Source organism: Gossypium raimondii, chromosome 5 (genome assembly GCF_025698545.1).
Source record: "Gossypium raimondii isolate GPD5lz chromosome 5, ASM2569854v1, whole genome shotgun sequence".
NCBI classification, from domain to species: domain Eukaryota; kingdom Viridiplantae; phylum Streptophyta; class Magnoliopsida; order Malvales; family Malvaceae; genus Gossypium; species Gossypium raimondii.
In genome coordinates, this window is record NC_068569.1 from 22903153 (window position 1) to 22920610 (window position 17458).

General features: G+C 33.8%; 2 protein-coding genes, 1 long non-coding RNA gene and 1 pseudogene across 3 annotated transcripts; 3 read left to right on the plus strand and 1 right to left on the minus strand.

Moving 5' to 3' along the window:
- The first annotated feature begins 6066 nt into the window (after window positions 1-6066).
- Window positions 6067-6589, plus strand: LOC128041367 (uncharacterized). The gene is made up of 2 exons (XR_008196336.1): window positions 6067-6171; window positions 6282-6589. It is a non-coding gene; the product is annotated as an uncharacterized LOC128041367 (long non-coding RNA).
- A 15-nt stretch (window positions 6590-6604) lies between these two features.
- Window positions 6605-7612, plus strand: LOC128041007 (cytochrome f-like; annotated as a pseudogene).
- Window positions 7613-10902: 3290 nt separating this feature from the next.
- On the plus strand, window positions 10903-13322 carry LOC105770050 (proteasome subunit alpha type-1-B). Its single transcript, XM_012591088.2, has 2 exons — window positions 10903-11448; window positions 12653-13322. Exons 1-2 carry the CDS (start codon window positions 11098-11100, stop codon window positions 13139-13141), a joined length of 840 nt encoding a protein of 279 aa, XP_012446542.1. The 5' UTR covers window positions 10903-11097; the 3' UTR covers window positions 13142-13322.
- A 116-nt stretch (window positions 13323-13438) lies between these two features.
- On the minus strand, window positions 13439-16230 carry LOC105770049 (uncharacterized). Its single transcript, XM_012591087.2, has 8 exons — window positions 15977-16230; window positions 15172-15435; window positions 15016-15087; window positions 14874-14912; window positions 14604-14711; window positions 14287-14384; window positions 14094-14205; window positions 13439-13872 (listed from the first exon to the last, which is right to left on the minus strand). The coding sequence occupies exons 1-8, from the start codon at window positions 16121-16123 to the stop codon at window positions 13597-13599; spliced, it is 1116 nt and encodes a 371-aa protein (XP_012446541.1). The 5' UTR covers window positions 16124-16230; the 3' UTR covers window positions 13439-13596.
- Window positions 16231-17458: the final 1228 nt, after the last annotated feature.

Genomic DNA, 17458 nt, shown 5'->3' on the forward strand with positions numbered 1-17458 from the left:
TCAAGTTAGGATGGTCTTTCCATCTTGGGTTATAGGTATTAGCATAGGGGTTATATCGCCTTTGTGGTGGCCTAGGAAAGCTCCCCACAGCATCTAAATGGGTCATAGTATCATCATACAAACTAAAACATGCATCAATTTTATGTTCAGGTGTTGCACAAATTTCGCATAGTTGGGTCAGTCTTATTTTTTCTGTAACAAGAGAATTTACAATATTAGTAAGTCTATCAACTTTTCTTCTAAGGTTGAATTACTTAGCTGGTGAACCCTTCTAGTGGATTCAGGATTGGCTCGGAATTGCAGAGTATTTGTAACCATTGTGGAGATCAAGTCCCTTGCCTGTTGGGGAGTCAGGTTGACCAACGCCCCTCCACTAGCAGCATCTACCATGTTCATTTCTATGGGGTTCAAGCCCTCATAGAAGTACTGGAGAAGAGACTTTTCTGTGATCCCATGTTGTGGGCAACTTGTGCACAACTTCTTAAATTGTTCTCAATAGTCATAAAGAGACTCCACAACTTTTTGCCTTATCCCAACAATCTCCCTCCTTTAGATGTTTGTGTGGATTTTCGTTTTGAAACCCACGAAAAGTTGGCAGTAACTGAATTAATCTTGACTTTAGTTCAAAATCAGTATCCATAGTAAGATACGCAATGCATAATGATTGCTATTCTTCTAGAGCTTCGGTTATTTGCCGGATTGTTTGAGCCATAGGTTGATATGCTAGATTCGAGTTTTTGTTAACCCTAGTGTTAAGCACTTCTTCTGGTGGATCGACTCCTACTCTTTCGCTTTCTAGTGTTTGAGTAGGGTTTCCGTTAACTCTAGACTCAACCTCGTCGTTTGCTTCTATTTTCAGCGGTTGGTTACTCTAAGTCCCTACCACCGCTGACTGCTTTTTCTGTAACTTCGTTTCCTTGCGATTGGATCTCGCTGTCTTCTCTATTTTTGAATCAAACGCAAGAATACCTGGAGCAGATCTGGTCATAAGAAACAAAAGAAACAAGATTAGTACGTTACTAGTCCCCATCAACGGCTCCAAAATTTGATGTGTCGTTGAGAGCAACAAAAATATCCTATCCTTATAAAATAACAAAAAGAATAGTATAAGGGAAGTAGGGTCAAATCCTCAGGGACTAGACTTGTACAACTTCTTGTTCCTCGAGATCCCGAGCACAGTCGTGCCCAAAAAAAGCGGCGTACCTGGAAATAAATAAAAAAAACAGAATTAAAAATTTGGTTGAATTGAGATTGCGTAAATTGAAATTGAAATTATAAAAATAAACAGAGTTGAGAAAATAGAGTCTTTGATGGAGAGATATCAGCCTCCGGTTATCTCGATCCTTCTTGGGTTCAATCCTAGGCTTTTAGGTGATCCTTCTCGAACAGAATAAGCCAGTTATACTGGAAGAGGACGCCTACGACCACCAGCTCCACTTAGATTTTAGACTTACGATTTAGAGGAACTTGACTCTAGCCAATCGTAACTTTTGTAGGACTGTCTTACACTAGATCATCACTTCTCAATGGCGAATGCCACTCCATTTTGTCTATTGGGCTCGACAACAACTAGCGCAGTAAGCTAACGAACCGACTGTGTAACCTTCCTAAAACAATCAAAGCGGCCGCCTTTGCACAAGATGAAAAGATGAAAAGTTTAGGTGTAATTAACGTTTCAAAAAGGATTCAATTGAAAGGTTTTTATTTTAAGCTACTCGTTGTGTATATCTCAACTTTGTATGGTTGTTGTTCTATTACTCTCTTATTGGATTTGTTCTTCAAATTATTAGTGGATGTTTATCTTGGACAATTTTAATGTAAAAAAATTATAGAATAAATTATGTAAAATGAAATAAAAGATATAAAATTCAAATAATAAAAATTAAAATAGAAAAATAAGATTAAAACCTTAAATTGCCTCTAATTTGATTTATAATTTTTTATTGTGTTTCATCGTCTCTGTATAAATCCTATCTATAGACCTTTATACATGTATGGTGCACTTTGAATACTGGTTTTATTTTACATAAATTATTTCTTAATTGTCGTGGTTTTATTATTGTAATTAAGTTAATGAATTTTCTATTACCTTTTACATTATTTGTTTTCTTTAATGTATTTATTATTGTGTATGAATCAAATTGTTGGCATTATAAGTAGTCACTAGGAATCAATAATACAAATATGAAAAAGTGTATTGATAAGTTATTTAGAATGTTTAATAATTTATAATTCATAATTAATGTAGTAACATATCATTAAGGGAATAAACTCAAATGATTAACTTAGAACTCAATGTTTTCATGTATGCTTCCGTTATTTCTTTTACATATTATATATTTGATTGTGAAAATAATTGCAATTATTTTAAACAACAATTAGGTGAGAATAAATTAGTTAAGATAAGCTTGGGAATTAACTAAACTTATTTTTTTTTAAAAACCCAAATTTTTGTTTCCTTTATGTCTGGACAGAACTAAGCTGTCAACTGTATATACCAAAAAAACGATTTAAAATATGATGGTATGTAAGTGGGATACAAATGTATAAGATATTTGTGCCTTGAGTTATTGTCTTCTGATGGATGTTTGGATTAGACAGTAGATTAGCCCCATGAATATCAGTCTAATCATGTCAACAATCAGGCTTGCTACTTGGTTTATTTTAAGCTCTGGCTTGAAGCAATCCATATGAGCAATGTTAAATTTGATTAATAGTTTAATTTGTTGAGTCAGACACATTGAGTACATACACTAAAAGAAGGGGTTATCCGAAATATGTGAAGAGATCGAGTCAATTTCAGTGTCTGCAATTTGCAACAGAAGGGATCCAAGTAAGTTTTAAAATAAATCTACTCCTCGTGTTTTTGCATATATGGATGTTAGTCAGGGTCCCAATTGCCATTCGGCCGTCATAATAATAATAATGGAAGAAGAAATTATTAGAAAAATTAGACAAAAATATCCTCTCACTCCACCAATGAAATTTGGCATCAAATTGGAATATTATACCATTTGTATACTTTTTTAATAATTTAATGTCATTTCAGTATTTTCGTCCTAAAAAAAAGAAAATTAAATTTAATATAAAAATACTGAAATGACATTAAATTATTAAAAGATATACAAATGATATGGTATCTCCGTTTTATATAATCTTTTATCGTATGTTTAATACAATGCAAAGCAAGTCAAAGTATGTTGTTTCACTTTTATTTTTAAAGTTAAATTCGAATATTAAATATTATAATAAAAGATAAAATGACATTGAGTTTTTAAATTAGGAAATTATTTTTCTGCTTGGCCCTTGAATTTAGTAACTTTTCTAAATTTTGTTAATCAACTTGGATTCTATTTAAAATGATAATGTGATACTTTGAGATTATGTTGCGTCATCATTTGAAACTTTTAAAACTTTATATAAAATCTAAAAAAAATACAAAAATGTTAAAATATAAATTTTAAAAAATTTGAGGTAATACAATATTAAAATATCACATCATACTTTAATAAAATTTACGTTTAGATACTAAAATGGAACGTGGACAAAAAAATGTCCGGACAGTTCAATAGCTAAATGTTACTTTATCCTTTAAAATGAAGGTATAATGATTTTTTGGCCCTTCAATTTTACAAAAATAGTTATTTAAGCTCTTCATTTAATTTAATTTTTTTTTATCTTTGTTAGCCCTTGAACTTATATTTTTTTGTCAAATCACCTCAAAATGAATGGAAAAATTAACATTTGCTAACTTTGATGACGTGCCATACAAGTGAATTACCACGTGTATGCCATTAGCAATTAATTAATTTTTTTAAAATTAAAATATTTAATACATTTTATACTTTTAAACAATTTAAATCATTTTATATTTTAAAATATTTTTGTACTTAATTAATTAATGTTTTTAAAATTAAAATATTTAATATATTTTATACTTTTTAAACAATTTAAATCATTTTTATATTTTAAAAATAATTTTGTACTTATTTTATATTTTAAAAATTAATTAATTGCTTATATGACATCCACATGGCAATTTAAGTTTATGTCATGTCACAAAGTTAATAAAAGTTAACTTTTTCACCTATTTTGAGAGGGATAAATCTTAAAATTATACATGAATTTTTATTTAATGTGCAATTTTATATATGAACACGAAACTCTAATTGTTGTTCGGATGTATACTTGAAAGTTTAATTTTGATTTAAGCATGCACATTTAAAGAAATAAATACATCAATTTATTTTATATTGGATAAATATAAGTATTTATGTATGCAATATATAAATACAAAATGATGTTATATCAATAATTATGTTAATAATTTATAAGAATTGGATCAAATTAAAATTTCATGTATAAGATTGCACAAAATCAAAGTTTATGTATACAATTTCACATTAAACGATAGTTCATGTATAATTTTAGAATTTATCTCATTTTAAGATGATTTTACAAACAACACCAATTTAAAAACTAAAAAAAATGAAAAATTAAATGGTGTTAAAATAAAAAAAATTTTCTAAAGTTAAAAGCCAGCCTAAAATGAAATAAATTTGGAAAAGGTTGAGTCGGGAACAGATAAAGGTAGGATGGGGTTGGGCCAAGAAAAAACCGTCCCCAGCCCCCTCAATCCGATTCAGTAAGGTAAGGAAAGGAGCCCCAAGGAGATGAGACGCGATGGGCTTACTTCGAAGAGTATGCCTTCATTTCCATTTGGGTGGGTCTCATTTGTCTTTAATGCTAGGGTGTGCAAAATTCGGGTAAAACCGAAAAAATTCGGTTAACCGACCGAATTCGGTTAATTGGTCTGTTAATCAAATTTTTTCAGCCAGGGGTCGGTTAATTATTTTTTGATTTTTTGGTTAATGGTTAATTGGGTTCAAAACCGGTCAGTTAACCGAATTTTTTCGGTTTAACCGAAAAAATTAATAAATAAAATTATAATATATAAATAGGCCCACTATTCACCTAAACCCAATCCAAACCCAAGTATTCAACCCAACCCAATTACCCAACCCAACACAATCATAAAAATTACAAATAATTTAATAAATAAAAATAAAATTCTAATTAACTAAAACTAAAGTCTAAAAGTCTAAATATAATTCAATTATGTAGTGATTCAATTCGGTTAATTCGGGTAATTCGGGTAATTTGGTTAATTCGGGTAATTCGGTTAATTTTTAACCAAAAATAAAAAACATATAATTTTTGGTTAATTCGGTTAACCGACCGAATTAACCGAAAAAATTTAGGTTCGGTTAAATTTTTTGAAAAAATTTTGGTTCGGTTAACGGTTAAAAATTTTGAAAGGTCAGTTAATTCGGTTAATGTTATTTCGGGTCGATTAACCGAATGAACACCCCTCATTCCATCGGCGAAAAAACTAAACCCAATCCAAACCCAAGTATTCAACCCAACCCAATTACCCAACCCAACCCAATCATAAAAATTACAAATAATTTAATAAATAAAAATAAAATTCTAATTAACTAAAACTAAAGTCTAAAAGTCTAAAAATAATTTAATTATGTAGTGATTCAATTCGGTTAATTCGGTTAATTCGGTTAATTCGGGTAATTCGGTTAATTCGATTAATTCGATTAATTCGGTTAATTTTTAACCAAAAATAAAAAAAAAACATATGATTTTTGGTTAATTCGGTTAACCGACCGAATTAACTGAAAAAATTTAGGTTCGGTTAATTTTTTTGAAAAAAATTTGGTTCGATTAACGGTTAAAAATTTTGAAAGGTCGGTTAATTCGATTAATGTTATTTCGGATCGATTAACCAAATGAACACCCCTCATTCCATCGGCGAAAAAACAAAACCATTTTCAAGCGGTTCCGAAAGAGACCCCATGTCTGACCACAGTCCCTAGTTTACTTAGACATGTATGAATGCTGTTACTTGCTTCACAGCTTTATTTCTTTGTTGTTTTGTTCTAAAGGAGAATAACCTGATCGGTGGAGAAATTCGTCACCATCCACCTCTTCCTCACATTCATTCATCTCATTAGTTACTCTATAAATAAATACCACTCTCCATTCCTCTACACTCCCACTTTCATATATCACAAAAATCGACTGAAATGGCCAAGTTATTGGGTCCTCTTCCAAACTATACCTTCATTTTCCTATCTTTCCTCCTCCTGGTTTACTCCGGTAATTAAGCACTATCTTTATTCATATATACATCTATTAAGCTGCATAAATGTTGTACGTTAGATCATATTGAAAGTTAGAAAACTTGAAAGTTTTTTTTGGAACAACAGGGACGCAAATGGTGGAAGCACAGGTTTGCTCGAGGCCAAGTCAAACAACGGGAGTAATTACTTGTCCGAGCAATTTGCTTTGCGACCGACGATGCAGGGACATTGAAGGTGCCATGTATGGTGCGTGTCAGCCCCGACTCCTAGGGTCGACATGTTTATGCTACGTTAGATGCTGACCATCATAGCATCTATGTATGAATGAAGATTGCACCACGTCCAACCTTCATCTTATGTAGGGATACAACTCAGTACTACTCATGCCACTGTTATGTTTTACTATCTGAATAAAACCGGTGCGATTACTATTACATGATTAAGCTGCCATGGGCATGGCTCTTCTATGACTACATTTTACAAAATTAATTATAAAATAAATATTAACTTTAATTATATTAAATAAATATTATTTTAATATTTCAAGGTTAGGATTATAATAAACTAATTATCATTCATAATTTATCATACAAAATATATATGAGATAAATTAAAGTAAAAAAAATATGGTATGGGAAAATTAAAACACGATCTCAACACAAAAACTATTTTTAGGACTATACAAAGACGAGTGATATCATTTATTTGATTTCCATTAATTTAATCATTGGATATCGGGAAAACAAAAAATCTTTAATCAAAAACTGTTTTCATTGCACACTAATGAATATTTAGAGTGTGGAGGAAAAATGATAATTAAGAGATATTGATAATTACCGTAATTTGTCTTCTCAGAAATATCGTTTCACTAAGAAAAATATTCTTGTGATAGGTTCTGTTCCTAGTAAAAAATATAGTGAAATCATATTTCCTATTCTTTCCTCGGACTATGCTAGTAATAAAAATGTTCATTTCTTAAAACATCCTATATACATAGGCGGAAACAGGGGAAGGGGCCAGATTTATCCCGACGGGAACAAAAGTAATAATACTGTTTATATGGGGTATGAAATAACCATAATGGATGCCTTGGATGGACATCAAGTGGTTGATATTATACCCCCCAAGACTACAATTTCTTGTTTCAGAGGGTGAATCTATCAAACTCGATCAACTACTAACAATTAATCCTAATGTAGGTGGATTTGGTTAGGGGGATACAGAAATAGTACTTCAAGACCCACGTACTACACATCCAAGGTCTTTTGTTCTTCTTGGCATATATTGTTTTTGCACAAATCTTTTTTGTTCTTAAAAAAAAAAACAGTTTGAGAAGGTTCAAGTGTACGAAATGAAATTCCAGATCTGTGGATTTATCAACATCAAGAGCAATTAGGTTAGGTATAATGAAAAAAAGAATGAAAATCCTTTTGCTTGTTTATATTCTTTCTCTAGGAATTGCTTTTACCGCATTCAAAACAAAATATGTATATTATGAAGAATTAATTCAATGAACAAACTATTCATAAAAACAAAGCTTTCTATCCTATTCCATATATTCTATAACTCCTTATCGTGTTAATTATCAATTATTAGGTATTGATATTCATGAGCAATAGAAATTAATATTTAGGGATAGATATTGCCTTTCTTTTCTTATTTCAAATAAATTGAAATGATTGAAGTTTTTCTATTTAGAATCGTCTTAGGTCTAATTCCTATTACTTTGGCTAGATTATTTGTAACCGCATATTTACAATATAGACGTGGTGATCAGTTGGACCTTTGATTAATTAACATACCTTTTTTATTGACCCTTTTAATTCTTGAATTTTTTAATTTCAATTTATTTAATAATTTAATCCAAGGAGGTCAAATTGAATTGTTGTTCAATTCTTTTATTGACCGAAAAAAAAATAGCATTGAAATATATTTTTATTGACCAATCAGAATTGTCTCCCAAGATCTATAATTGTCCCAAAAAGTCCAATATACATACATTATTGGACCTTTTGAATAGCAGTCGAGAAAACCTTATGAAAATTGAACACTTTCGCATAGAAGATGTAAAATAAATATTGGGGGCGAGTAGGGACCCCTAAATGGAAAGTTTTTCATTTAGGCCCTTTAAAATTTTTAAAATTTTAAATTAGTATACTTTGGTTCCCCTACAAATGATAAAAATTTAATTTAATATTTTAAGAATTATAAATAAATAGGTTATTCAAATGGTGAAATTGTATTTTTACTCTCGTAAAAATTATAATTTAATTTCGACCCTAAAAATTTGTTTCGGTTATCCCAAAATATGTTAGATTAAATGCGAGGTTGTAGAAGTTATTTTGATATGAATGAATTAAGTTTGTAAATGACATTGAATTTGCAATATAAAGGAAATGATTGCAACGAGTTAAATAGGTTTATATTCTCAAAATAAAGTTTGTATTAAAAAATTATTCGATAGTTTTAAATTTTATAAATAGGTTAAGAGATTGATAGATAAACCAATAATTTGTTTCAATATCCAGTGGAAATATTTCTTACAAGGAAATTGTTCCACGGTTGGACACTGCTTTTCACTTGTGTAATACACTTTAATTAATTTATATAAATAATAAAAATAAACTATTGTGATCAATATTATTATTTTATTAATAAAACCATAGTTTAATATATTTTTAATAATTTCATAAAATGAAATAATTTAAAACTTTTATAATGTCTTTTTAGTCTAGTTATTTTCATTCTTATCTCAATGGTATAGTTACTTTTGAATCAAAATAAATATCTCATTATTATTTTTAAATCACCACTGCAATAGTTTTAATTTAACTAGAAAAGGAAGCTTAGAATGCATTTATTGCATAGAAAATTGTTTTCGAAAACCATTTGCTTAAAATATATTTAGTTGGTAAAACTTTCAAACAAAATTATTTTCATAACTAACGTAGAAAAGGAATTTCAAATGTTAAATAAATCAATAAGCAGCATTAATTTAAAATGTTATATTTTTCTTATCTACGTAAATACAGTCAATTTGCAGAACTAAACAAACAGTTCAATTGAGTAATTACATGAACTGATTTTCTAAAAGGAACCACATCAATAGACGCTTCTCAAGCTTTCCGAAGTCTGCTCTCATCAATTTTCAGAGCATCATCTTCATCACTAGCCTCTCCCTCTCCATCGTTTTTACTAACGCTTTCATCATCTTCTTCTCTATCTTTCGGTCAGTCCATTTGGTCGGATTGGGGCGAGCAAATAAAGAAGACTAGGCTACGGTAAGGGCCTAAGGGGTATCCAATGGATAGGAAATGAAACTCGTTGAAAAGAAAAATTATAGGGCTTACTCGAATGCCTTCATTTCCATTTTGGGTGGGTCTCTTTTGTCTTTAATGCTCGACAAGCCCACCCCTTTCCTCATTTCAAGCGGTTCCGAAAGAGACCCCATGTCTGACAACAGTCCCAAGTTTACTTAGACATGTATAAATGATGTTACTTGCTTCACAGCTTTCTTTCTTTGTTGTTTTGTTCTAAAGGTGAATAACCTGATCGGTGGAGAAATTCATCATCATCATCATCATCATCATCATGCACCTCTTCCTCACATTCATTCATCTCATTAGTTACTCTACAAATAAATACCACCCTCCATATTCCTCTACACTCCCACTTTCATATATCACAAAAATCAACTGAAATGGCTAAGTTATTGGGTCCTCTTCCAAACTATACCTTCCTTTTCCTATCTTTCCTCCTCCTGGTTTACTCCGGTAATTAAGCACCATCTCATTTTATAATCTTCCGATACTTAGGAATCTATACTTACTGAATATAATTTGATCTAATGCTAAGATATGTTTGGTTAAACTTTAACGTTTTTGTGGAACAACAGGAGGGACGAAAATGGTGGAAGCACAACTTTGCGAGAGGCGAAGTAGAGCTTGGGCAACCAATTTTTGTCCGGGCAATTTACTTTGTAACCGACAATGCAGGAATGTAGAAGGTGCCTTAAGTGGCGCCTGTCTCCGCGAAGTCTTAGGGTTTGCATGTTATTGCTACTCTAGATGCTGATTCTAGCATCTATGTATGTATATTGCACCAAATCCAACCCTTCATGTTATGTAAGTCTAGAAATAACACTAGACTGATGCCACTGTTATTATATTATCCAAATAAAGCCGGTGCCATTAACTATGACATAAGCTGCCATGGCTGATCTTTCTCACTTATGTTGAATATGTAAGTAGATTGTTACAAGTTTTTATATTCTCCTTCATATCAAGATGAATGTCTCAAGATGAATATCTCAATTGATTTAATTTTTATACTTTAATTTAATGATTTTTTAACTTTTAAAATTTTAATTCTCACTAGACAATAATTATTAAATTTAATGAGTTAAAATTTTTTATTTTTATATATTACTTATAATATAATTTAAATAATTAAATTTAATTACTGTTATTTTTCAAATTTCAAAATTTAAAAAACACATAAAATTAATTAACTAATAGGATTTAACCCAAAAAAAATAAAGAATATGGAATGGATGGTTTTAAACACGAGAAAATACATAAATAGCTGTGTTAGGGAGAATTGAGCTTTGACTATAAATACATATAAATCCAATAGGCCTATGAAGCAAAGACAAATGGCCCATTTCTGGATAGCCAATTGGCCGGTTGCCGCGTTTACTTGTTGAGCGACCCAACTCGGATTGTAACAGGGCTGAACCGAACCATTGAAGGGGGCTGGCCATTTCGATTTTGTTTTTGGTGTTCACGTTTCTCTCTCTCTCTCTCTCTCTCTCTCAAGCCTTGAAGAAGAAGTAAAGAAGAAAATCCCTCTTAAAACAGCCTCAGTGAAACGTAGTGAGAGAGGAAAAGCAAAGATTTTCAGTGGAAGAAAGCTAGCAATTTGAATCGGTGTCGTACGGAAAATGTTCAGGAACCAGTACGATACCGACGTCACTACATGGAGCCCAGCTGGGCGATTGTTCCAAGTGGAGTACGCGATGGAGGCCGTGAAGCAGGGTTCGGCGGCGATCGGTCTCCGATCCAAGACCCATGTGGTGTTGGGTTGCGTCAACAAGGCTAATTCCGAATTGTCTTCTCACCAGAAGAAGATCTTCAAAGTCGACGACCACATTGGGGTCGCCATCGCCGGTCTCACCGCCGACGGTCGCGTGCTCTCTCGGTATATGCGAAACGAGTGTATCAACTACAGCTTCACTTACGAATCGCCGCTTCCTGTTGGGAGACTCGTCGTCCAGCTCGCCGATAAAGCACAGGTCTTTTTCATTTCCTAAAATCTTCAATCATTGTACAATTTCTAGAAGAAAATATTAAGCTTTAATTTCAGTGCACTTAAGCCGACGGATGATGCTGATTTTGGGGTTCCTTTTAGAAATTGGAAATGACTTAAGGATTTAAACCCTAAATGGTTCTTTGCTGAAGTCTTGACAAGCATGAAGGTTTCGAGCAATGCTTTCAAAATAAATAAAACTGCAAATCTGCTCTCAATGAGAATTAGCTCACATTTAAGGCTATTATGTAGGAAACATTGATTGATCAAGTAATGTGGAAACTATACGCAAATATCAGTAATTACATTGTTGGTGAACCAGTGGATGATTAACAAAGTAAAAATAATGTCCCAACGACCTGTTTACCATTAGAAGAAAATTTTACTTGATGACGACTAAGATGATACGAATAGAAAACGGCTACAATGTAAGTGTGTGTTAGTGAGTTAACTTCACTTTGAAGTTGAAGCTAAGAGGTTGAGTGCACCCGGTATGAAGTGTCTAGGTCCTCAATCTCATACTTGCTGTGAAGTTGCTCTTTGTTTGTGACCAAACTTCACAGTATAACACAGGCAATGGATTATGTCATAAAAAGGATAATTTGAAAAGATTGTTGATGGTTACGAGTGCCTTACAATGACCATTTAGATACCTAGTTTACATTTCTATAAATCGAATGATTGAGAGGATGTAAGAATAGAAGCTATATTTAGGTTGCAATATGCTAGTGGTTTCAGCACTGAACTCAAAGACATTAGCATATGGTGCTCAGGTTTAATTGCGCTGGTGTTATATGATCGAGTAGCATTTTTCCAACTTTCAAAGGATTACTCAATATGGACTCTGTATATTTGTTGATGTAATTGCTGATGTTGTTAGTGATACTGAATTAAATGTCATTGTCGAGTCTCGAGGTTATCTGCACACCATCTTGGTATTAAACATGATTGTTGATAAATCTTCTCTCTGTATAGCTAGTGAGTTTTCAGTTTGTTTGGTGTGTGTGTCTTTTATTTTTAACCCTGATTAAACGAAACATAGTTGATGTTAAAGCTAGCAATATCTAATGGAGCACCAATCCTACTGGATTCTTGAAAGTTAAAGTGTTAAGCAGTTCTTCAAAAGAAGCATAATAATCTTATTTGTTTGTGCAATTGTACAAAGGAAAATGCTCATGTTTTGGTGGCAGGTTTGCACCCAACGCTCTTGGAAACGACCTTACGGTGTTGGCCTGTTGGTGGCCGGCTTGGATGAATCTGGGGCTCATCTTTACTATAACTGTCCAAGTGGGAATTACTTCGAATACCAGGCTTTTGCCATTGGATCACGGTCACAAGCTGCAAAGACATACTTGGAACGGAGGTTTGAGAACTTTACAGACTCCTCGAGGGATGATCTGGTGAAAGATGCTATTACGGCAATAAGGGAGACCCTGCAAGGAGAAGCTCTGAAAAGCTCAATATGTACAATTGCTGTGGTAGGGGTTGGAGAACCGTTCCATGTATTAGATCAGGGAACTGTACAACAAATCATTGATACCTTCGAGATTGCAGCGGAGCAAGAAGACCCTGCTACCGAACCTGATGCTGCTACAGGTCAGGAGGCTGCCACTGAGCAGGGCACTGCTGCTGATCAAGGTGGTTCTACAGATGAAGGTGCGGCCCCAATGGATATTTGAGGATGCAAGAACCAGGGTTCCATCCATGTTAGGCAGTTGTAAACATTATTGTGTTGGATATTTCCTTCTTTTATTCTCTTACGCAAATTGTCTTTTTACCCTTGGTGCAAACATTCAAATGCTAGGCCTGAAACTTTTACATTTATGCTCAAAGATACTGAAACTTTTAAATTTGCCTCAATCTCTGCTAGGGAATTGCATGTTCAAGAAATTTCAGATCAAATTTGGTAAGTGTTTTAATGATTCGTGCATAAAATGACAAATTTATGATGGCATTTAGTACATCGAAGGAAAAGATGATGTAACATAAGGCCTTTGCATCTGATAATAAACGCTTAATGTAAGTCCTTGCAAAGGAGTTTCTACAGAATAATTCAGTGATGATTCAACACTGATTAGGTTTGCCATTTTCTTCAGGAAAAAAAATTATTAAATAGCAGCAATAGAAGTGAAAATCAATGCTTGTTTGATCGTGGAGACATCAATTCCGAAATATCAGGAAGTGGTAGGCCCTTTATCTGCATCTGCTTATACATCCATTGCCAATTCTCAGGTGTTACCTCACCCCCAAGTGAACGAATCACTGCACCACCACTACATGAGCCCACTTTGCAACATTCCTCAAGTGATAATCCCTTGACCAATCCATATAAGAAACCACCAGCGAAAAGGTCCCCAGCTCCTGTGGCATCAACCGCTTTTGTCTCCCCTATAGCCGGAACTCGGACAACCTGTCATATTAAGAATCTTTAGTTTTGCCGGTCTTCAGCTATGCATATATCATCTATAAAGGCAAACTGCACAATTTGGCCATACTTTCCAAGTTGAGTATTAGTAAGTAACCAAGTACAAAGGCATTCCCTAAATGGGAGGCATTGATAATCTCTTAACAACAAAAGACTGCAAAGTACGAAAAAACATTGGTTAGTTTACAAGGTTGTGAGTGGCCAACCTCTTGTGCGTGTTTTGCGATGCATCCGTTGGCCCCTAATGTAACCACAGCCCATCGGCAATATTTGGACAGGTATTCCAGTGCAGCTTCAGGGCTAGCATTTGCTTCACCCCTAAAGAAGTAAAATTGAAAAATATGTATCAGTTACTACCGACTGCAGTTACAGCAGCAATTGAAAAATAATCACAGCCACCTTAGTAGTTCTGTTGCTTCATCCTCGTTGGCAAAGCAGAGGTCGATATCTCCCGACTCCAGTAACTTTAGAAGAGGTTCTCTAAAATTCCGAACCATCTGAGCAAAGTCACAGACTTCATAAGATAAAATGTTGAAGAGCTCCATGATAGAGAACTGTACTAGAATATCAACCATAAGGTCGAAGCATTTACTATTATGATGCTTTTAAAATGTTTTATTTTCTGTGAATGGAACCGTTTTAAGTTACATTATAATTCACTCTGTACATAACATTGCATCCAACCGTGGGCAAAAACAAATCGATAATCCAATTACCTCAAAACTGGCCAAATCGATGGAGACAGACAGACCCTCTTGTTTGGCAAATCTTATAGCTGCTTGAGTAACTTCCAAATTGAATATTCCATATCTCATTACTAACCACTGCAATGAAAGATACATCATTAAGTCGAATTCTGTGCGATAACCAGCTGCCAAGGACTAAATGATGAAATGTGGTAAAAAAGTGAACATTCTACGTAGGCCATTTGAAAACAATGACCAAAAGAATATGATAATCGTATAAAAAAAAAACTCCTTGGTCACCTTAGAACCACTAAAGTCATCCTTGGTCAATTCATCCCCCTGAAAAACAACGAGGAAGAAAATTGATTGTAAGTTTGTGCTTGATATGGCACAGACATAGATCAGAAAGCAGTTTATTACACTGAAAAACAAAAACACTCACCTGAACTTTTACAGCGGTCGACAGGCAAGGGCGCATTGTTCTATTGCCGTATGCATCAACTAGGCAAACACACTGCATCATGTCATATTCACTAAGAAAGTTTCAGTATGTTCAAAGCATAGTTAAATTTCATAGGAATTGTATCATGAAGTTCACCTGAGCTGTTGGTCCCGTCTTCTTTCGCAGTCTCGAAATATTAACTCCAGTAAAGTTCATGTTACTTACAAACAATTGGCCTTGCTCATCATCCCCATGGGCCCCGATCATTCCACTGTTAACACCAAAGCCAGAGCTAAGTCCACGAATAGTATTTGCAACACTTCCCCCAGCCATAGTCTTCATAGGAGATGGATCATCAACTGAAGTAAGGATATGCTTTTTCAACTCGCTTAATATATGCTCAAGCTCCTTGAATTCCACCTACATTATCAAATCCAGTGTCTGAAATTGTCATGCTCATCAAACAAGAAAACAATCTAAAACTTTGCAGTTCAATGGTTGAAACTTGAAAGCTGTTGATTTAGTAGGGACAAAACTTGGGAGACAAGAGCAAATGTCATTGGGATTGACGACTATGAAACATGAGAACAAGTAGAAGAACATAAGAATCTAACCAGAAAAAAGTCTTGTCCGCAAGCCTAAAATTACCATAAAAGTTATAGTTACGGACAAAGCTCCCGCATGCATCAACCAATTAAGAAAGAAAAAAGATATATTTGGTAAGCCTTTTCAATTTTCATGGTCCAGAACATAGCAGAACGAGGGGAGAAGGGAATGAATAAAAGTTGGGTAATCTTGATGAAAAATAAGTCAATAACCCCGAAATTACACCAACGAAGACAAATTAAAACGAAGGAGCGTGAACCCAGAAAACAGCAAGTAATAATAGAAAGGAAGAGGAACACAAAATTAAGAAAAGAATTTAATGAAACGGGTAGTTAAAAAAAAAAGTGGAACATACCGGAATGGAGCCACCACGTTCACCAGGAATTTGATGGAGCAAGGACCAATCGACACGAGCCACATGATCAATGAGGGCAGCTGGCTGTAGTCCCAGGATAAGGGGAGCCTTGGCCTCCCCGTTATTAACCAAGGTTTCTGCTCCCATAGTTTTTAGCCGCTGGGTGGCCTTTGGTGACTCCCTCAAAAGGGTCTCCTTTGAAGTAGTAGTCTCAGGCTCAGGCTCAGGCTCAGGCTCTATAGGATTTTGCAGCGAATGTCGTATTATATAGGCAAAGCCCCGAACATGCGTACTCAGCACTGCGTCAGTTGGGCTCTTCCACTGCCCTTCACTCCTCAGTGCCCCTATTGGCCTATTCAGCCCTTTTTTTATTATTTACTATTTTGTTTCTTTACTGATTTTTACTATAAAAAAAATGGGCCTTTTGGCTCCAAATGGTGTGAAATCTTAACTGTGATTGGGGGTTTGTGGGTTAAATACTAATGATTAATCCACTGTGGGCAAGTTTCAGTTGGTAAGTAAACATTAAAATGAACTTGACTTGCTCTGTAAGATGTCGGTCCAATAACTTCGATTTATATTGGGAAACTTTTCTCTTTTTGTTTTTGGTTTCTAATGAGTAAATTTTTTAGATTTTGATAGGTTAAATGAGAGGATATAACTCCACCTTTAAAATTATTAAGGTGTTGACTGATTTTGCCCTAAAGGTTGTCAAAGCAACATTAAAGAATGTGGAAAATCATGCACATGCTCTCGATCTTTCTCAAAACCAAGGAATTTTGATGCTATATTGTGCCGACTATAATCACACCTTTCTTTTACATGTAGTGCATGAATTTGTACAAAAGGAAATAACTTCCATCATGTCACATCTAACAAAATCAGATTAAAAAAAAAATCTGTTTATTCAAGAATAATACTTTAAAATTTTCTCCCTCAACAATAAAAAGTATTATTTCTCTCAGGGATTTTGTCATCCACTTAGGGAAGCGCCTCAGTTTTGTGGCAATTTGGTATCTGCAAGATTCATGATAAGTTTTAGTATTGAGTATATAAATAATTACGGAGGTACCTGGGTACGACATAAATCAAATTACCAACCAAGGCCATATATAAGACTTTAAAGCAAACCTTGTACCACTTGAGCCAGCCCTCCCTCGAGTGGGAGACAGAACTCTTAAGTGGGTCTCCACCAATCGAGGTGCTCCCTCGAGTGGGAGACAAAATCCCCAAGCGAGACAATACCTTCCATTGTTGAGGGATCGGATCGACGTCCCTGAGTACAACACTTCGAAGACTTCTTTCGAAGGAGTCGATCCCCCCTCAACACATATTTTTGTATCATTGATATTTTAATGATCCAACTATTGAATTTATCAATATAATTGTATTTGTTATGTATGTAAATTTTTTGAACCGGTCTAATATCTCTATCATATCAATAATATTATATATATTAATATTTATTGATCAATAGATGAC

Bases quoted from the DNA above. Each gene is read 5' to 3' on its own strand.
- LOC105770050 (XM_012591088.2), top strand. From the start codon at position 11,098: ATGTTCAGGAACCAGTACGATACCGACGTCACTACATGGAGCCCAGCT. The intron at 11,449-12,652 runs GTCTTTTTCATT...TTTTGGTGGCAG, and splicing joins AGCTCGCCGATAAAGCACAG to GTTTGCACCCAACGCTCTTG.
- LOC105770049 (XM_012591087.2), bottom strand. From the start codon at position 16,123: ATGGGAGCAGAAACCTTGGTTAATAACGGGGAGGCCAAGGCTCCCCTT. The intron at 14,385-14,603 runs GTAATTGGATTA...GACTTTGCTCAG, and splicing joins TCGATTTGGCCAGTTTTGAG to ATGGTTCGGAATTTTAGAGA. The intron at 13,873-14,093 runs GTTGGCCACTCA...TTAATATGACAG, and splicing joins TCGCAAAACACGCACAAGAG to GTTGTCCGAGTTCCGGCTAT.